Genomic DNA, 22164 nt, shown 5'->3' on the forward strand with positions numbered 1-22164 from the left:
TCTTACAGCAAAAAGAAAATTGTTCCTTTTTTTCATTTCTGAAAGGCTTCCTGACAACACATTGTACACCTGGACAATGTTTCAGAACACTACTGAATGGAGATAACATTTTTCTAAAAACAGTTACAAAATGGCACATAGGCTGACTGGATATAGGAGGGATTATTAGAGTTTATAACACAGCATATAACAAGATGCAGATATAACAGTTTATAGGCAAACAAACATACACAATACCCTAGATAACGGCCACATTTAAGTGTCAGTTTGACTCAGTGGTAGCGCTTTCACCTGAGTCAAAAGTTGTGGGTTCACTCCAGGACTTATGCTGACACTTCAGTGCAGTATTGAGTGGATCACTGCACTGTTGGAGATAGCATCTTTTGGATGAGATGCTAAAGTGAGGCACTGCCTTCTCAAGTGGCTGTAAAAGATCCCATGGTACTTTTCGAAGAAGAGCAGAGTGTTCTCCCGGTGTTTTGACCAACATTTATCCCTCAGTCAAAACTACTAAAATAGATTATCTGGTCTTTTGTCTCACTGCTGTGTGTGGGACCTTGCTGTGCATAAACTGGCCTCTATGTTTGCCTACATAACAACAGTGACTACACTTCAAAAGTAATCCATTGGCTGTGAGGCACTTTGAGATTTCCCAAGGACATGAAAGACACAATAAAAATTCTTTCCCTCTATACCATATAGGTAGTCGAGTTATCCTGATACATTACATCACAACGCTTGAGACAGGTTAGATAGGCCAGCTGGTCCTGTCCTGTCTGACATTTTCTCTTGTTCGTATACCATAGTAACAAAGAATTGTAATATTTAGCTATTCAAACAGTTCAAGTTCTTGGTGTTACTTAAGAGCTTTTTACACTAGCTTTTCAAATTTGGATCCAAAATAAACATTGTTACCAATGAGAATACTCTTCTCCAAGAAATTCACTTTGCTATTTTGTCTTATTTATTCTTTGCATGTGTTCTAACATTTAGCTCATCTCTCTTCTGAACCATTTTTGATGTTTAAGAATTTTTTAAATCTAAAAAATTGGAAACTACATAGACCATGAACTTTTGAGTATTTTATGAAATCATTTTTACTCACATCGAGGTTCAAATCTGGGATATACCTGGTCTGAAGGAAGAAATGAAAGAAAGTCTTGCATTTATATAGCGCCTTTCACGACCTCAAGACATCCCAAAGCACTTTACTGAAGTGTAGTCACTGTTGTAGTGTAGGAAAAGCAGCAGAAAATTTCTGCACAGCAAGATTCCACAAACAGCAATGAGATAATGACCAAATAATCTGTTATAGTGATGTTGATTGAGGGATAAATATTGGCCAGGAGACAGGGAAGAACTCCCTTTCTCTTCTTCGAATAGTACCATGGGATCTTTTCCGTCCACATGAGAGGGCAGACAGGGCCTTAATTTAATGTCTCATCCAAAAGTCGGCACCTCAGTACTAGATTTTGTGCTCAAGTCTCCACAGTGGGACTTGAACAGGTGCAGGAACATTCCATTCAGCCCCTCGAGTCTGTTCCACCATTCAATGAGATCATGGCTGATCTGTATCCTAACTCCATCCCTAGATTCTAGAACGGTCCCCGTGGATTGGAAGGTAGCAAATGTAATCTCGCTATTCAAAAAAGGGAGAGAGAAAACAGGGAATTACAGGCCGGTTAGCCTGACGTCAGTAGTCGGGAAAATGCTGGAATCTTATTAAGGAAGTGGTAACAGGGCACTTGGAAAACCATAATATGATTAGGCAAATTCAACATGATTTTATGAAAGGGAAATCGTGTTTGACAAATCTATTAAAGTTTTTTGAGGGTGTAACTAGCAGGGTAGATAAAGAGGAAGCAGTGGATGTAGTATATTTGGATTTTCAAAAAGCATTTGATAAGGTGCCATACAAGAGGTTGTTACACAAGATTAGGGCTTATGGGATTGGGGATTGGTTAACAGACAGAAAACAGAGAGTAGGAATAAACGGGTCATTTTCGGGTTGGCAGGTTGTAACTAGTGGGGTGCCGCAAGGATCAGTGCTTGGGCCTCGGCTGTTTACAATATATATCAATGACTTAGATGAGGGGACTGAGTGTAATGTACCCAAGTTTGCTGACAATACAAAGCTAGGTGGGGAAGTAAGCTTTGAGGAGGACACAAAGAGTCCGCAATGGGATATAGACAGAATAAGTGAGTGTGCGAGAAGGTGGCAGATAATGTGGGGAAAATGTGAAATTATCCACTTTGGAAGGAAGAATAGAAAAGCAGAATATTTTTAAAAAGGTGAGAGACTAAAAAATATTGGTAGTCAGAGGGATTTGGGTGTCCTTGTACACAAATCACAAAGTTAACATGCAGGTACAGCAAGCAATTAGGAAGGTAAATGGTATGTTAGCCTTTATTGCAAGGGGATTGGAGTATAAGAATAAGGAGGTCTTGTTGCAATTATATAGGGCTCTGGTGAGACCACACCTGGAGTACTGGGTATAGTTTTGTTCTCCTTATCTAAGGAAGGATATACTTGCCTTAGAGGGGGTGCAATGAAGGTTCACTAGATTGATTCTTGGAATGAAAGGGTTGTCCTGTGAGGAGAGATTAAGTAGAATGGGCCTATATTCTCTGGAGTTTAGAGGAATGAGAGGTGATCTAACTGAAATGTATAAAATTCTTAGAGGGCTTGACATGGTAAATGCTGAGAGGCTGTTTCCCTTGGCTGAAGAATCCAGAACTAGGGGTCATAATCTCAGGATAAGGGGTCGGCCATTTAGGACCGAAGTGAGGAAAAATTTCTTCACTCAGAGGGTTGTGAATCTTTGGAATTCTCTACCCCAGAGGGCTGTGGATGTTCAGTCGTTAAGTATATTCAAGATTGAGATCGATAGATTTTTGGACACTAAAGGAATTGAGATATAGGGATAGGTCGGGAAAGTGTAGTTGAAGTAGAAGATCAGCCATGATCTTATTGAATGGCGGAGCAGGCTCAAGGAGCCGTAAGGCCTACTGCTTCTATTTTTTATGTTCTTACGTTCTTATCTGCCTTGGCTCCATATCCCTTAATACCCTTGGCTCTTAAAAATCTATTGATCTCAGATTTAAAATGATTAAATCGAGCTAGCATCTACTGCTGTTTGTGGGAGAGTCCCACACTTCTACCACCCTTTGTGTGAAGAAGTGTTTCCTAACTTCTCTCCACAACCTTCTAACTCAGAAACGAGAGTGAAATGACTGAGCCAAGGCTGACACGTAAATAAACTCATTGAGGCGACCTATGAACCTCAGATGTCAACAAATTGCACCGTACTCAGTTCCCCCTTTTCTATATCAACATACCTGTGAATGGAGCTCCATGTATTCTAGCAGGATTATTGGAATACATCAGGTGAACTTTTGGACCAAATGGAGAAGTTATACTGTCGGAATGTGGGGGCTCAAAGAACTTCTCAAAATCATCATCCTCTTCTGTAGGAGTGCTGGGTTCAGGTGAGGTCTGCTTCATTGCCAATAAATCACTGGGATTAGAATTTAACTTTGTAAGAAGATCGTGATACTGTGAAAGGAAATCATCAGTCTCCACGCTCAAGGTACGCTGGTTGGAGCACTTGGACTCGGTGCTTATTACATGCAGGCTGTCTTTCTGTTTCTTTTCTTTCTGTGCGGATCCCTGTACAGACTGCTTCATTTCTGTGCCCTGCTCAGAGCTAGCACTCACAGCAGTTTGCTCCTCTGAAGCAGTGTTCCTCGATGTGCTCTGTACTGTCCTAGTGGCAGGCCCATTGCTCATCACTGCCTTCTGATCTGTGCTTTTCATGGAAGCTGATGTTTCGACCTTTTTAGGATTACTTTCAACATTATCTTGAGCATCTTTTTCTGCACATAGTCTATAAACCATGACATCATCGTGGAAATCTGATTCCTCAATGTAGGAACCTCTAATGAGCATTAATGCACTTTTCTTCATCTCCTGAATGTGCTTCGGAGGATCTGCTTGTTGTGGATCATTCCCAGTTCCTTGCTTAATTGCAAAAGGTAAATAAGGCTGCAAGGTGTCTTCCTCGGAACCCGGAGACATTCCGGTGTCGTAACTGTCATCCCATTCTAAGTCCAGTTGCAGCTTTTCCCTGGCGGAACTGGCCTTCAATCTGGTCCTTCTCATGACAGGATTGTGTTGGGCTTTAGCCAATGAGTCGCTGTTGAGTTTGCTGTTGTCCTCTGGCAACACTGGGGAAACAATTTCAGCGTCTGGATTTTCTCCATCATAAGGCGCAGACCACACTCTGCAGTTTTTCATACAGGTGGTGATGTTAACCCGAGCCTCCCACAGGTACTGCAGGTAACTGATATCCAGTGGTTTTTGGAGTCTGTGCCAGTCCCCTGGGATTTGTGCATATGCCACCACTCTCTCAGAGCCTGAGACAAAATGGGTTTGAAGTCAATACTATTAAGAACATCTGATGGTCCAGGAGCAGTACAGTTTACATTTTATTTTATTAAATATTTCTTATTTAGTTTCTCCATCCCCCCCAATTTTTTGTCCCGCCTTCCTGAAAGAGCTCACTCGTGGGCAGTACAGTTCCATAGACGCCAGGCATCCTCTGGTACCTCAACCATGTGTGAGTCTAGATAGTAAAGGCATGGAGGAATTCACAGGTGAGCATCACACTTGAGCCAGATCCCATCTTTGCCAATATCCCCATACCTTCCAGCAGAAGTCACTTGAGCAGGAACAGTGTCTGATTTTTCCCTTCACTAGCCTGTCGCTGAGGCCAATTGTAGCACCCCTACTGCTGTCACAGCTGACATTTTATACTTAAAATATTTTGGCTCTCATTCCATTACAAGTGCCCTATAATTTACAATTATTTTAGAATTGTTTCCCTCATTTTAGGATTATATTTTCTTTCCCTCTCTTCAGGTTTCCAGTATTAGACACACGTCCACAGCCAAGGGGAGGCCAGGCAACCTGTTCTCAACACCGGCCAGGACTCTTCTTAAACACAAGTTGTTGTTGGACTAACCACTAGAAGGTGTGCCAGAGCAATCCCAGGAGACTGGCTTCTGATTCCCCCATCCTTTTAGTGGAATGAGTGCCCGGTTACCATCTTGGCCTCTCCTTCACGACACGATCAAGATCTGAAACCTGTGTACGGAATCGGCCAGCTTAAACCTTCCATAGTACATGCTGTGAGCACCAACCACTGCAGCAACAGATATGGCATCAAGCCTATTGTGTTTGTTACTAAACCTGTATTGCTACTTTAGAAAAATATCCATGGAGCTTTTGCACAGAAGATGATGGTGGAAAAGGAATGTTGTTAGGATTTTTTTTTAAAATGGTAACAGAATGGATTGTAAAATGGCTATGAAACAGAGGGTAGGAGTTAAGGAAAGTTTGATGGATTGGCAAAAAATGGGAAGTTATGTCCCGCAGGGATCTATGCTGGGACCACTGTTGCTAACCATATACATAAATGATTAGACTCAGATCTGAAGGGATACATGTTTATACTAGTTCTGGGCCTCCCGAATTGGATTCTGCATCTCTTCAGTAATACAGCAATTCAATCTTATCTGAGTCTCCTGGAAATTGAAGGGTAAGCTTATCAAGAGTTACCAGTTATCACCTTGTGGCCAACTAAGTTGTTTTTCTCCTCTAAACGTCGTAAGGTAAATGGCCTCTAATGATCTCAAAGTCAATTCTGTACCACCATAAATGGATGTGAAGTTATTCTACAATTCTTGGATAGAACAATAAACCAAAAAATTAACTCATACCTGCAGTGACAGTGTGGGATGGATCAGGGACCTTTGATCCCGAGAAGTATTCGCCCTCTTGTTCTCCCTGGGCTAGGCAGATGCCAAAATTACAGCAGGCTGGTGTCAAGGCAAGCAGCTTGGCAGCAGACACTGAGTAGCAATCTCTTTCCCTCACTGCCCTACGTTGGCTCAGCATCATGTGATTACATGGTATTAGGTACCTGCAACAGCCAAGCCCCTTAATTAGTGAGGTCAGAGGGTAATCATAAATTAGCTGTGAAACCTGAGGGTAATCATAAATTAGCTGTGAAACCTGACGGTAATATACTACTTATGCTTGCTATTAATGCTTCCTTTGTATTACAGCATTGCCTCCGTTGCCAAGAGTCCTGTCAGAGGTAATGTTGTAGAATAAATTAGCCAATGCTCTTTTCATCGGAGGCAGGGAAACTCTCCTGGAATGAAATGTCACTCCCTGCCCGTAACCAAAAGTACTAGCTGCAGCAAATATAAACAGTTTGCAGTTGCAACATTTGGCTTTGGTTTCCCATTTTGGGTCTGGCCCCAAGCAGGCTGATCCCTCTGCCTAGATAGGCCAACAATGCACTTTTAATGTAAACGAGGTGATCCAGTCCCAACGGGAATCTGCATAATTATTGAATAATAAAGGGGAATCAAATATTTCTTCCTGCTTCGGGGTTTTCTTTTCCTCCTCCTTTGTAGTTTATTTAACTTAAAAGAGCTGCATCATCGTCCTGAGACTGAAACATCTCAGGACCAGCTCACAGGCACAAAGTCTGCTGTAACTTTCATAATATTTAGATTTTCTAAATTGTATCATAGATAAAAGTCCTTTTATCTGTTCAAAGACACTCTGAAAATGACAGCAGAATCCACGTCCACAATAATATGAGGAATGGTCACTAAGAGTCCCCATGGAGGATTTTCCAACTGAAAGGAGGAAGAAAAAGCTGCATTCATATACTGACAAATATAACCTCTTTACTGTCCCTTTTACATTAGAGAACTGGTTCTAAGGTGACAGTGTGTCCCATTTACACAGTGGAATGACTGTGCAAAAGTTGTGAACATGACTTTAAAGCAACAGTGCATGCACAACTCTTACACCCGTCGACCTAGTGCAAAGTCATATTTGTGACTTTTAATCTGTTTGGGATTAGGCCAAAAATGGTATCAAACGTGCATTGTTGGCCTCTACGGGTGGGTTGACTTTTCAGTTGCCAGTGGCAAAATGGCAGACCTGACACCAAGTTCTATTTAGCTTTGCCATGAGTAGCACTTTCTGTTGGAGGCATCCAGTGTAGCCATCACCTGAGGAGAGATTTGGTGCCTCCAAAGGAGCTAGCACCAAGTCATTTACAAATTTGCTTGTTATGAGAAGCAAATTTGTAATATAAAAAGGGCATGAATGTTATGTCTCTGCAACCATTAGGAGTGGAATGCAACAATTTAAAACAAAAATTACCATTATAATTGATTGAATGGGATCTAGTGTAACACTTCCTTTTAACTAGCCTGCCTCTTACCCCCAGAAAAAGAAAATGAGAAAACAATAGCATTAGCTATTCTGCTACTAATTCATCAAATTCAACTCATGCAGCTTCTTTAGCATTTGTAGTAAAATATAATAGGCCAATTTTAGGACTAATATTCAATTCATTTGAGAAATTTACTGTTGATGACTTGGCGTTGCACTGGAATTAGATCTGCTGGAAGGTGTTTTATGCAGAAGCTCTATACAAATGGCAATTGATGCACAATAAAGACTAGCAATAAATGACAGATTCCAGTAATTGTGAGATTGGGTATCTACAGTCAAAGAATCTGACATGTAGGGACTTAAACCTCTTTAGGTGGAGATGTGGAATTATGGAAATATACTCAGACCTAATAGGTTTAGGCCCGTTTTCGAGCCTGAAATCGGCAATGCGTTGGAGTGCGCGCCACAGGCCAAGGTACATCCCAAATTGGGCCTCGAGCATCATCTGAATAATTCCGGCGAGCTGCAGACACCAACCGGGCGCCCAGAGGCAGTGCTCCAGTTTGCTGAAGATCAACATGGGCCGCCTGCTCCTCCTGGCTCGACATTAAGATAGGTTACAAAACAAAGTTGCCTTATTGTTGGCGGCCTCCCTTTAAGGACCGCTAGTTAGGCCGCATAATGAACCAAAAAACTCAGCTGAGCAGGCCTAGCACAAACTCTGCTCAGCACTCACAAATTTCCAGGAGAGATCCTGAAAAAAGCGTTAGGCCCCTCATTAACATATACAAGGGGCCTAACGGCATCAGGGAACCCTGAACATCACCTGACCCAATATGGCGTTGAACATATTACAGGCACTTTTGGGGCGTGGAAGACAGCACGTGAAATGGGTGTGTTTTGTGCAAGAAAAACGGGCACAGCGGAGTCCAATTTCTCTCCCAATAGTTCCACACACTTCTTCTGAATAAGATAAACTTTAAAAAGAATCTGAAATAACTACGTGTAGTTAATCATATATAAAGTGCACCGAGCCTTTCTAGTACAGTGGTCTTTTCCTGTCTCCTGAAGAGCCTCTCTGAGAGAAAATATTGCTTCAAACAATTCAGGCACTAGTGCCTAGAATTTCCACAGGCAACTTATACCAGGGTTTACACCAGTTCTGCAGGGATTCCATCGATCTTCTGTCAAAGTTACAGCGGGAGATCGGGATAATTCCATGCAAATTGTACCTCAAGGTCACCAGCACATATTTAGTCAGTGAATATTATCTGCAGTGTTAAAGGAATGCTATGCATTAACTGGCATTGATGGTAGTAATTAATATTTAATATTAAAGTTAATCGTTAACATTGTATTCATATTTGTAAATTAAAAAGAAGCAGATTAGCACTGTGTTGGAACTGAGCCTGAACGGGCAGCTGTTGCTTGTTCTCACTCATCTACATCCTTCCCACAACCAACACAGCAGTCTAGGTAGAGTGAAGGACACAAGAAAGTGAAATTGCCTACCTTGCAGGGTGATCATTATTCTTTGACTGGTAGTACACACCATAGGAACATGAGTAACGTTGGTTGGTTCTGGGGAAAACTAGTGCTGAGTAAGCGCATAACATTTTTTATGCTGACATCATGCTGGGTGGAGACAAATCTGACCTGCTGCTCCCTAAAGTGCCAAGTCATACATCATAGAAGGCTGAAGCTAATCTCTATGCCACCCTGAAAAGAAACTACGCAGGCTGGAGAGGACCATGGTATCTAAAGGATGCCATCATATGAAGAATGAGGAAGATGCTACAAGATAGGTAACCTTACTATCATCATTCAGCATCCCTCATACACTGTGGGAGCCATGTCAAAGTAGTACCAATTTAGGAGAACGGGGGGCCATAGCTGGAACACTCCAACCTCAGCACCAGAATAGATGTGCTGAAAACACTGTCCTTAGAGTTGGTCAAATTTAACCAGCAATGCCTGTAAGAAGGTTCACCACATAGACACTAAGAGAAGGCTCCAGCTATAGAACAAACAGAATGGCCCTTAATTAGACCTCTGGGATGGTTTCCAGCTAAACGGCAACAAGGTAGAATACATTCCGTTAGCCATCATACGATATGCTACTTAGTACTGAGTTACACAGGTCTTCTTATCACATAATATAAACAACTGCTGGAACTCCTAAATATCGACCAAGGATCCTCATCCAATTAACTAAGAAGGTGGAGGATTTTTAAAAATCTCAGCCCAAATGAAACTGTTAGACCACCTTGAGGGGAAATTCGGTGAGTCCAAGAACAATGCCACCCTCATGTCAAATCAAACACAGCTGACCTACAACTAAAACAGACTCTACTAACAATGCTGCCTTCCAAGTAAGAAATGTCAAATCATGCCTTGGAGTGGCTCAAACACTGGGTTCATCAGTCTATTAAGGACTAATTAAGAATGCAGTTAAGAACTAGGGGAGACTTATTTGGCCTGCAACTTCCATATCACTGTCAGAACGTGAGATATGAAGGGTTGGTAAACCTACCACACCTGAAACTTTAGTTTCATAAAAGGCTGCGATGGAGGCCATCCATACTCAAACAGAACTGTGCTTTAGACCTGCTCATACGAGTACTGCAGATATTATAGAATATAATGAAACTCAGAAACGATGGGGAGAATGGATAACTGCACATATTCTGATGACTTCCACCACTTGATATTATAAGACAAGTTTCAGGAATTGAACTAGGGCTCAACCCTCAACAAGGGAAAACTTGGATCTAGAATTCAATGACGTTCAATGACAAAACTCTGGTTCAGGATGCAGCATTTAACCCCTACTGTAGGGTAAGAAATACTGACTGTGCTCATTGTGAGGATCAACATTGAAAATGTTGCAACTCCTGACCTACTGGAGATACACCTGACGAGGAATGCCTATAGATAAGGCCACTGCTCTGTGGTTTCACATAGCAAAATGGATCGAATCATCGCTGATGGGGCCAGAATGGAATGATCATAATCACTTAGTCTGTGCATTTCTGCAATACCTTGGGTATTGGGAACAGAAAAAGATAAACAGAAATGTCTGTCTGCAGGAAAAAGAAACAAGCCTTTCAGCTTCCATGCATATGACACCCCCCCCCCCCCCCCACCCTTCCCCTCCCCGATCCGGGTGTAGAAACAAGAAGCAGATGGTTCTAGAATAGGTTTATTTTCAGGCATACCCTGGCTGTATGCTAATTCAAGAAGGGCACTCCGTGGCTAGACACCTGCTTATCAGTTGTTCTGCATCTTGGTAGAGTACACGAGAATGAAGCTCCCCTTGTTTACTGATGTCACAGGCTACCATAGTGTGTTCAAAATCACAGTACTGATCCTTGAGCTAGCAGCTGAAAATGTTGCAACTTCTGTCCTACTGGAGATACACCTGATGAGGAACGCCTATAGATAAGGCCACTGATCTGTGGTTTCACAGAGCAAAATGGATCAAATCACAGCAAGTAACCCCCAAAATACTGATAATTTCAGAACCCTGTGTAATAAAGGAATACGACCTATTCAATCACAAAACCAGTAACCCTGTTTATTTCCCTAAGCTGCCTCACTGACTATGAACTGGATAGGACAAGGAGAACCCTGCAGGGGTAGCCACTGTCTGAACAGATATAACTGATGGGATGGACGTTAGGCATCACGAAGATGGCTGCTGTCATTAGCTCGAGTACCTGAAAATGAGCCTCAGTCACAATACATAATTCCTCCTTTGGAGAAAACACGAGATCCCCAAATTTGAATCTGCCTAACGATAAGAGACTTCCAGATCCTGTAAACTGTACCCCTGAAATGAAAGATTTTGCACAGGCCCAAACTGAGGCTTTCTGTGGTCAACAATGAGCCTAATCCCTAGAGAGTACCGATCACTTATAACACCGCCCAACAGGTAGGGTGTCGACCAATAGTCCCCACTGGCTAATTATCTAAACGTGAGTGTGCGTGGAGATGCTGCAACCAAAAAAGTGCATAGCTACCACCAAACAGTAGTTTGAGAATACTTGGAAGGGTGGCACCCTGTAGCAATAAACCATTCCCTGGAAATAAAGCTGGCGAAATTTCATTGACAGTGCCAAGTGTACGTCTGGTAATAAATAACACTTAGCTGATAAGCTACTAACGAATCTCTGAGGCACCAAATGAATATCCATTTGAATTTTAAGGATCGGTTTAGCTTTCTAAGATCCCACAATGCGGATGATGTGGTGTATATGAACTTTCAAAAGGCGTTTGATAAAGTGCCGCAAAATAGGCTTGTCATCAAGACTGAAGCCCATGGAATAAAGGGGGCAGTAGCAGCATTAATACAAAATTGGCTAAGTAACAGGAAGCAGAGAGTAGCGGTGAATGGTTGTTTTTCGGACTGGAGGGAGGTATAGAGTAGTGTTCTCTAGGGATGGGTACTAGGACCACTGCTTTTCTTGATTTATATTAATGACTTGGACTTGGGTGTACAGGACACAATTTCAAAATGTGCAGATGACATAAAACTTGGAAGTGTAGTGAACAGTGAGGAGGATAGTAATAGACTTCAAGAGGATGCAGACAGGCTGGTGAAATGGGCGGACATGTGGCAGATGAAATTTAACGCAGAAAAATGTGAAGTGATACATTTCAGTAGGAAGAACAAGGAGAGGCAATATAAACTAGAGTGCACAATATTCTAAAAAGGGTACAGGATCAGAGAGATCTGGGGGTATATTGCACAAATTGTTGAAGGTGGCAGGTCAGGTTGAGAAAGCAGTTTAGAAAGCATATGGGATCCTGGGCTTTGTAAATAGAGGCATAGAGTACAAAAGCAAGGAAGTCATGATGAACCTTTATAAAACACTGGTTTGACCACAACTGGAGTATTGTGTCCAGTTCTGGGCACCGCATTTTAGGAAAGATGTGAAGGCCTTAGAGAGGGTGCAGAAAAGAGTTACTAGAATTATTCCAGGGATGAGGGGCTTTAGTTATGTGGATAGACTGGAGAAGCTGGGGTTGTTCTCCTTGGAACAGAGAAGATTGAGAGGAGATTTAATAAAGGTGTTCAAAATCATGAAGGGTCTAGACAATAGATAGAGAGAAACTGTTCTCATTGGCGGTAGGGTCAAGAACCAGAGGACACAGATTTAAGGTGATTGGCAAAAGAACCAAAGGTGACATGAGGAAAAACTTTTTTACACAGCAAGTGGTTAGAATCTGGACTGCACTGCCGGAGGGGGTGGTGGAGGCAGATTCAATCGTGGCTTTCAAAAGGGAACTGGATAAGTACTTGATAGGGAAAAATTTGCATGTCTAAGGGGATAGGGCGAGGGAGTGGGACTAGCTGGATTGGTCTTGCATAGAGCCGGCATGGACTCGATGGGCTGAATGGCCTCCTTCCATACTGTAACCTTTCCACGATTCTAAAAGGAGGGAATCCTTCCAGTTTCTTTGCCATAATATAGAGCTACGGGGATAAAGAATGTACGTGCCTCAAAGATAATACTTGAAAGGCCCCACTATTATAAGCTTCTTTAGGATGCCAGAGCTCATGAGGAGATCCTGCAAATGATCCAAACAGACTTCCTTAAAATATCAGAGGTATGTCCTAAGAATAGCACATTTGGCTGATACAACTTACAATTCATGAATCTGACTGAGGTAATTGTTGCTATGATCGTAGAAAGGGACACCTGCTCTGTTGTCTTGGGCAGGGTACCTAAAACCTGTGGCCCATGAAAGTGCTATACCCATGAATGTAAATGGTGTGAAAGTTGTTCTTGAGGTTCCTATGGCTTTGCACAACTTTTGTGACCCATTCTTTGAAGATTCATCTAAACATTTCTAATACGTAGGTCGCTTAGAGGCAGAGACCGGAGAAATTATAATGGGGAATAAGGAAATTGCACTGACGTTAAACAAATATTTTGTATTTGTCTTCACAGTAGAAGACACAAAAAAAAAACCCAGAATTAGTGGGGAACTGAGGATCTGACGAGAGTGAGGAACTTAAATTAATTAAGATTAATAAAGAAAAAGTACTGGAGAAATTAATGGGATTAAAAGCCGACAAATCCCCTGGATCTAATGGCCTACACCCTAGGGTTTTGAAAGAGGTGGCTGCAGAGATAGTGGATGTATTGGTTTTGATCTTCCAGAAATCCCTAGATTCTAGAATAGTCCCCATGGATTGGAAGGTAGCAAATGTAACCCCGCTATTCAAGAAAGAGAGAAAGAAAACAGGGAACTATAGGCCAGTTAGCCTGACATCAGTAGTAGGGAAAATGCTAGAATCTATTATTAAAGATGTAGTAATTGGGCACTTAGAAAATTATTTTGGGCTTTGGTGAGACCACACCTGGAGTACTGTGTACAGTATTGGTCTCCTTACCAAAGGACACGCTTGCCTTAGAGGTGGTGCAACAAAGGTTCAATAGATTGATTCCTGGGATGAGATGGTTGTCCTATGAGGAGAGATTGAGTAGAACAGACCTATGTTCTCTGGAGTTTAGAAGAATGAGAGGTGATCTCATTGAAACGTATAAAATTCTTAGAGGACTGGACAGGATAAATGCTGAGAGGCTAGAGAGTCTAGAACTAGGGGTCATAGTCTCAAGATAAGGGATCTGCCATTTAGGACAAAGATGAGGAAAATTACTTCACTCAGAGGGTTGTGAATCATTGGAATTCTCTACACCAGAGGACTGTGGATGCTCAGTCATTGAGTATATTCAAGACTGAGATCGATAGATTTTTGGACACTAAGAGAATCAAGGAATATGGGGATAGGGTAGGAAAGTGGAGTTGAGGTAGGAGATCAGCCATGATCTTATTGAATGGTGAAGCAGGCTAGAAGGGCCGTATGGCCTACTCCTGCTCATATTTCTTATGGTCTTATGTTCTTACTGCAAAAATATTTTTCTTACCAAAGGGTGAATAGAGAAGCTGTTGCTGCAGCTTCCAGTGCAAGTCTGAGAGGCGTAACTCCAGCCTTCAATGATGTAGAATCTAATGCTTGTACTGCTGCCCGACCTGTTCATAATGAGCCGTTAAAAATGTTCTCATAAAATCTTTCGCTAGTTATTATCTATAATTACACAGCCCTGAGGTACTTGCCCAATGTGCTTCGGCCAAGCCATACAGAGTTGGACAGGCCCTTACACATATATTCTGTGTCCAAAGATATATGTGTCCATTTTGATTTCTGTTGAAGCGGCTTGGGATGTTTTCTACGTTAAAGGTCCTAAATAGAAGTAATTTCCTGTTGTTGTATAGCAGCCTGGGCTTATCCTACAAGGAGAACGGCCACCGAATCTGACTATTGTGCATGAACGAAGAGGATTACTGTACCTATACATCCATTCCAATTTAGGAACATAGGAACAGGAGTAGGCCATTCAGCCCCTCGTGCCTGCTCCGCCATTTGATAAGATCATGGCTGATCTGTGATCTAACTCCATATACCTGCCTTTGGCCCATATCCCTTAATACCTTTGGTTGCCAAAAAGCTATCTATCTCAGAATTAAATTTAGCAATTGAGCTAGTATCAATTGCCGTTTGCGGAAGAGAGTTCCAAACTTCTACCACCCTTTGTGTGTAGAAATGTTTTCCAATCTCACTCCTGAAAGGTCTGGCTCTAATTTTTAGTCTGTGCCCCCTACTCCTAGAATCCCCAACCAGCGGAAATAGTTTCTCTCTATCCACCCTATCCGTTCCCCTTAATATCTTATAAACTTCGATCAGATCACCTCTTAACCTTCGAAACTCCAGAGAATACAACCCCAATTTGTGTAATCTCTCCTCGTAACTTAACCCTTGAAGTCCGGGTATCATTCTAGTAAACCTACGCTGCACTCCCTCCAAGGCCAATATGTCCTTCCAAAGGTGCGGTGCCCAGAACTGCTCACAGTACTCCAGGTGTGGTCTAACCAGGGTTTTGTATAGCTGCAGCATAACTTCTGCCCCATTGTACTCTAGTCCTCTAGTTATAAAGGCCAGCATTCTATTAGCCTTATTGATTATTTTCTGCACCTGTTCATGACACTTCAATGATCTATGTACCTGAACCCCTAAGTCCCTTTGGACGTCCACTGTTTTTAACTTTTTACCATTTAGAAAGTACCCTGTTCTATCCTTTTTTGGTCCAAAGTGGATGACCTCACATTTGCCTACATTGAATTCCATTTGCCACAGTTTTGCCCATTCACCTAATCTATCAATATCGCTTTGTAATTTTATGTTTTCATCTACACTGCTTACAATGCCACCAATCTTTGTGTCATCGGCAAACTTAGATAAGAGACTTTCTATGCCTTCATCTAAGTTGTTAATAAATATTGTGAATAATTGAGGCCCCAAGACAGATCCCTGCGGGACTCCACTAGTCACATCCTGCCAATGTGAGTACCTTCCCATTATCCCTACTCTCTGTCGCCTTTCGCTCAGCCAACTTCCTATCCAAGTCCGTACTTTTCCCTCGATTTCATGGGCTTCTATCTTAGCTAACAGTCTCTTATGTGGGACCTTATCAAATGCCTTCTGGAAGTCCATATAAATAACATCCATTGACATTCCCCTGTCCACTACTTTAGTCACCTCTTCAAAAAATTCAATCAGGTTTGTCAGGCACATGTTGAACAATTACCTTTCACAAATCCATGCTGGCTCTCTCTAGGTGTTCAGTCACCCTATCCTTAATTATAGACTCCAGCATTTTCCCCACAACAGATGTTAGGCTAACTGGTCTATAATTCCCTGGTTTCCCTCTCTCTCCTTTCTTAAAAAGCAGAGTGATGTGTAATTTTCCAATCTAGAGGGACAGTTCCTGAATCTAGAGAACTTTGAAAGATTATAGTTAGGGCATCTGCAATATGCTCACCTACTTCCTTTAAAACCCTGGGATGGAAACCATCTGGTCCTGGGGATTTGTCACTCTTTAGTGCTATTATTTTCTTCATTACTGTTGTTTTACTTATGTTAATTTTATCGAGTCCCTGTCACCGATTCAATATAAGTTTTCTTGGGATTTCCGGCATGCTATCCTCTTTTTCTACTGTAAATACTGACGCAAAGTAATTGTTCAACATGTCCGCCATTTCCCCATTGTCAGTGACAATATCCCCACTTTCAGTTTTTAAGGGGCCAACACTACTCCTGACCACCCTCTTTTTCCTAATGTAACTATAAAAGTTCTTCGTATTGGTTTTGATATCCCTTGCAAGTTTCTTTTCATACTCTCTTTTCGTAGCTCTTTAAGAGTGGAGTGTGGTCCACGTGGAATTTAGAGTAAAGGTTCATCGTAAATCCATCCTGGGAGTCACAAGAGAAGCAGACATAAACAACAACTTGCACTTATATAGCGCCTTTAATGTAGTAAAGCACTTCACAGGAGCATTATCAGACAAAATTTGTCACCTAGCCACATAGAGATATTAGGTCAGATGACCAAAAGCTTGGTCAAAGAGGTAGGCTTTACGGAGAGTCTTAAAGGAAGAGAGGTGGGGAAGCGGAGAGGTTTAGGGAGGGAATTCCAGAGCTCAGGGCCTAGACAGCTGAATGCCGCCAATGATGGAGCGAAGGAAATCGGGGATGCACAAGACGCCAGAATTGGAGGAACGCAGAATTCTCGGAGCATTGTAGGGCTGGAGGAGGTTATTGAGATAAGGAGGGGCGAGTCCATAGAGGGATTTGAACACAAGTATGAGAATTTTAAATTTGAGTCGTTGCTGGACCAGGAGCCAATGTTGGTCAGCGAGCATAGGGGTGATGGGTGAATGGGACTTGGTACAAGTTAGCATACAGGCAGCAGAGCTTTGGATGAGCTGAACTACACAGAGGGTGGAAGATGGGAGGCCGGCCAGGGGAGCATTGGAATAGTTGAGTCTGGAGGGAACAAAAGCATGGATGATGGTTTCAACAGCAGATGGGCTGAGGGCGGGGCGGAGACGGGCAATATTACGGAGGTGGAAGTAGGCGTTCTTGGTGATGTAGAGGAAATGGAGTCAGAAGCTCAGCTCAGGGTCAAATAGGATGCCAAGGCTTAGCCGAAGCACATTGGACAAGTATCTACCACAGGGACAGCTCTTCCTACGGGTTTGAAGGTCACTATGCCATTAAACTATTATGCTCCCCAATTCTTCCAATCCCAATGGGATCATATGTCAAATCAGTCAGTTGGCTGTCCACAAATGCAACAAGTGATAGAGGCCCTATTTGCAAGGGAAAACCCACACGTTATTTTCCCTATGGAAAGAAGACAAATAGTTTAATAAGGTACAGAACTGTTCCCAGGTGCAAGGTTTCAAAGAGGGCAGAGCATTGTAGAAGGCACCCATGTATTGTACAGACCACTGAGCCCAATCGCCACCTGCTGATGGGCATACTGCACTGCTGTCCTCTGGTGACAGTGCCCTGGAGTGCCAAACAGGACAACGCTACTGTGACCACTTTACGAGCCATCAGACGGGGGGGGGGAAGTCAGATACCCTGTGGCTCTGTCACTTGGTTTTGTGCCTCCATGTGGGGTTTTCTTTCACTTCATTTTTTATCTAGTGCTTCTTCTTTCCCCTACCCTCACCATAGCCTTGGCAAAGGCTGACCAAATATTTAAAATCCTTTAAATTGAACCTTAAAATCTGAAATAATATTTCCCCTCATATTCAACTATTTAATCTTTAAGTGGCAACATACTTTTAAATTTAAGCTACTAGCCAGCTTTTGTGCACCTCTCATTATCCTAGCTGTCAGTGCAAGGCCAAAGCTTTGCTGGGAGCTGATATTAATTATTCAGTCCCTGCAAATTGCATACAATCAGCTCGCTGCACCTTTGCTTAGCCATGCACGGGCAGCCTGGCACAGATTTTGCTGGGATCACAAAATTGGGGCTTTAAAGTAAAGTAACTTCATGGCTTAAAAAGAGAAAAATTTGAATGCTAAGAGTTTAGCGCTGAAAAGGGCATATGATTGGAACAGCTAGCAGAAATCAGTTAAAGGCACTAAAACTGTGCTTGCCCTTCCTTAGAGATGGTAGAAACTGCAGTGCCTGGCTCTATAAGTCAGGACACTGTGATGGTAGGAACAGAGAGCCTTTCAAATGAACTGGTTTCTATGATGCAGACCCTGGGCTTTGTACAAGGCAGGAGCAGCAGGTTACATGTGTCACAACCTAGCATGATGTCAGAATGCAAATTCTTATGGGCATGATCAGAACATGGTTTTCCCCAAAGCCAATCAAGGTTCACCAAGTTTCTACAGAGTATGAAGGGCACAGGTTCACAAAGCAGTTTACTGTTGTGTCCATCACTCAGACTGGGATGGGGGTGGGGGCCAGAGGGAGACAGGCCTAGCTGAGTTAGGGCCAAACTAGACCATCAAGACATGAATAGTAAATGGATGAGGCTATGTAATATTGTCAATTTAATTTCTTTTAAAAGACACATAGCTGCTTTGTATTAAATCCCTGATGTGCAGTACTTGATTTTATAAACAATATTTAACATTACAAAAAGGAACACAAAGAAAAGAATATTTCCATGTTAACCATAACCACAAAATGTAAAGTAATACATATAGGGGGGTAAATTTTTGTCTTTAGCCCTCTTGGTGTGCAAAGCTCTGTACCAGGAATGCTGAAAACAAAGATTTATACATGTCGTTGCACTGTGAGATATTCAACAAATATGTTAAACTGTTTGTATGAAATTCCTTGGTCCCTTATTTTAGTTATGGTGGCCTATCATCTTCATTAAAATAGCGGAGAAAGGAATTCTTGTGGAAACACATTAATGCATTAGTTCTGAATATCATACAGAAGTTTCAAACCATGACCCTTTTGCCAGTTACTATTTAATTCTTTGTAAACAAATAGGTCTCATTTTCTTACCTCAAGACAAGCTGCAACATAACATCCTCACAGTTCAGACTGATTATGGTTCTGAACAGGGCCAGAGATACGACACACAACTGTCAGAAGAATTTAAAAAATAATCAGGTTGTGACTGACACGACTTGACACTTTTATAAACAAAAGTGGATTGGTTTGTGACAAATATTGGCTGATCCTGAGAGAAAGCTTATGATTTTTTTTTAAATGAAATACAAATGTATTTTCCATGACATTTCAGTTGCATACATTAACATAGTTACTTCTCTTACTGCCTTTCTAGTCTTTTTCATAGAAATCCAGAATAATTTACGAAACACAGATTAGACCGTTACTATGAACAATACTGAAAAATTCAGCGTATTGGTTGTACCCACGGTTGGATTAACCCATTAAGAGCCCTATACTATTAAGAATTTTAAAGCCCCAATCCTTTACCTATATGGTATAACATAACAAAAGGTCACAATCCACTACATAAGGTGTCAGCCTTGACTCAGTAGTAACACTCTCGCCTCTGAGTCAGAAGGTCATGAGTTCAATCCTCACTCCAGTGATTTGAGCACATAATCTACATTAACATTTTGATGCCATACTCTCAGATCCCATGATACTATTTGAAGAGGAGCAGAGAAGTTCTCTAAGTGTCCTGCCCAACATTTATCTCTCAACAAACACCATTAAAGTACTCAATAAAATTAACATAAGTAAAACAACAGTAATGAAGAAAATAATAGCACTAAAGAGTGACAAATCCCCAGGACCAGATGGTTTCCATCCCAAGGTTTTAAAGGAAGTAGGTGAGCACATTGCAGATGCCCCAACTATAATCTTTCAAAGTTCTCTAGATTCAGGAACCATCCCTCGAGATTGGAAAATTGCACATGTCACTCCGCTTTTTAAGAAAGGAGAGGGAAACCAGGGAATTCATAGAATCATAGAAGTTTACAACATGGAAACAGGCCCTTCGGCCCAACATGTCCATGTCGCCCAGTTTATACCACTAAGCTAGTCCCAATTGCCCGCACTTGGCCCATATCCCTCTATACCCATCTTACCCATGTAACTGCTTTTTAAAAGACAAAATTGTACCCGCCTCTACTACTGCCTCTGGCAGCTCGTTCCAGACACTCACCACCCTTTGAATGAAAAAATTTCCCCTCTGGACCCTTTTGTATCTCTCCCCTCTCACCTTAAATCTATGTCCCCTCGTTATAGACTCCCCTACCTTTGGGAAAAGATTTTGACTATCTACCTTATCTATGCCCCTCATTATTTTATAGACTTCTATAAGATCACCCCTAAACCTCCTACTCTCCAGGGAAAAAAGTCTCAGTCTATCCAACCTCTCCCTATAAGTCAAACCATCAAGTCCCAGTAGCATCCTAGTAAATCTTTTCTGCACTCTTTCTAGTTTAATAATATCCTTTCTATAATAGGGTGACCAGAACTGTACACAGTATTCCAAGTGTGGCCTTACTAATGTCTTGTACAACTTCAACAAGACATCCCAACTCCTGTATTCAGTGTTCTGACCAATGAAACCAAGCATGCTGAATGCCTTCTTCACCACCCTATCCACCTGTGACTCCACTTTCAAGGAGCTATGAACCTGTACTCCCAGATCTCTTTGTTCTATAACTCTCCCCAACGCCCTACCATTAACGGAGTAGGTCCTGGCCCGATTCGATCTACCAAAATGCATCACCTCACATTTATCTAAATTAAACTCCATCTGCCATTCATCGGCCTACTGGCCCAATTTATCAAGATCACGTTGCAATCCTAGATAACCTTCTTCACTGTCCACAATGCCACCAATCTTGGTGTCATCTGCAAACTTACTAACCATGCCTCCTAAATTCTCATCCAAATCATTAATATAAATAACAAATAACAGCGGACCCAGCACCGATCCCTGAGGCACACCGCTGGTCACAGGCCTCCAGTTTGAAAAACAACCCTCTACAACCACCCTCTGTCTTCTGTTGTCAATCCAATTTTGTATCCAATTGGCTACCTCACCTTGGATCCCGTGAGATTTAACCTTATGTAACAACCTACCATGCGGTACCTTGTCAAAGGCTTTGCTAAAGTCCATGTAGACCACGTCTACTGCACAGCCCTCATCTATCTTCTTGGTTACCCCTTCAAAAAACTCAATCAAATTCGTGAGACATGATTTTTCACTCACAAAACCATGCTGACTGTTCCTAATCAGTCCCTGCCTCTCCAAATGCCTGTAGATCCTGTCTCTCAGAATACCCTCTAACAACTTACCCACTACAGATGTCACTACAGATGGGTCTGTAGTTCGCAGGCTTTTCCCTGCCGCCTTTCTTAAGCAAAGGCACAACATTTGCTACCCTCCAATCTTCAGGTACCTCACCTGTAGCTGTCGATGATTCAAATATCTCTGCTAGGGGACCCGCAATTTCCTCCCTAACCTCCCATAATGTCCTGGGATACATTTCATCAGGTCCCGGAGATTTATCTACCTTGATGCACGTTAAGACTTCCAGCACCTCCCTCTCTGTAATATGTACACTCCTCAAGACATCACTTTCTCAACCGTAAATACCGATGTGAAATATTCATTTAGGATCTCACCCATCTCTTGTGGTTCCGCACATAGATGACCTTGTTGATCCTTAAGAGGCCCTACTCTCTCCCTAGTTACTCTTTTGCCCTTTATGTACTTGTAGAAGCTCTTTGGATTCTCCTTTGCCTTATCTGCCAAAGCAATCTCATGTCCCCTTTTGCCCTCCTGATTTCTCTCTTAACTCTACTCCGGCAATCTCTATACTCTTCAAGGGATCCACTTGATCCCAGCTGCCTATGCATGTCATATGCCTCCTTCTTCTTTTTGACTAGGGCCTCAATCCCCCGAGTCATCCAAGGTTCCCTACTTCTACCAGCCTTGCCCTTCACTTTATAAGGAATGTGCTTACCCTGAACCCTGGTTAACACACTTTTGAAAGCCTCCCACTTACCAGACGTCCCTTT

General features: G+C 42.2%; 2 protein-coding genes across 3 annotated transcripts in view; one reads left to right on the forward strand and one right to left on the reverse strand.

Moving 5' to 3' along the window:
- gatb (glutamyl-tRNA(Gln) amidotransferase, subunit B) overlaps positions 1 to 7566 on the forward strand; it is an 84762-nt gene extending 77196 nt beyond the window's left edge. The window contains exon 14 of the transcript XR_010964264.1: positions 4922 to 7566. The gene's annotated coding sequence lies outside the window, so the exon portion shown is untranslated. The remainder of the gene's footprint in view (positions 1 to 4921) is intronic.
- Positions 1 to 22164, reverse strand: part of fhip1aa (FHF complex subunit HOOK interacting protein 1Aa) — a 149554-nt gene that overhangs the window by 10639 nt on the left and 116751 nt on the right. For both annotated transcript variants that reach the window (XM_067992080.1, XM_067992071.1), the window contains 3 exons: positions 19159 to 19238; positions 5782 to 5984; positions 3340 to 4416 (listed from right to left, as the gene is read on the reverse strand). In XM_067992080.1, coding sequence (XP_067848181.1) covers positions 3340 to 4416; positions 5782 to 5984; positions 19159 to 19238 — 1360 coding nt within the window. The remainder of the gene's footprint in view (positions 1 to 3339; positions 4417 to 5781; positions 5985 to 19158; positions 19239 to 22164) is intronic.

The sequence above is a fragment of the Heptranchias perlo genome, chromosome 1, assembly GCF_035084215.1.
Source record: "Heptranchias perlo isolate sHepPer1 chromosome 1, sHepPer1.hap1, whole genome shotgun sequence".
Lineage (NCBI taxonomy): Eukaryota > Metazoa > Chordata > Chondrichthyes > Hexanchiformes > Hexanchidae > Heptranchias > Heptranchias perlo.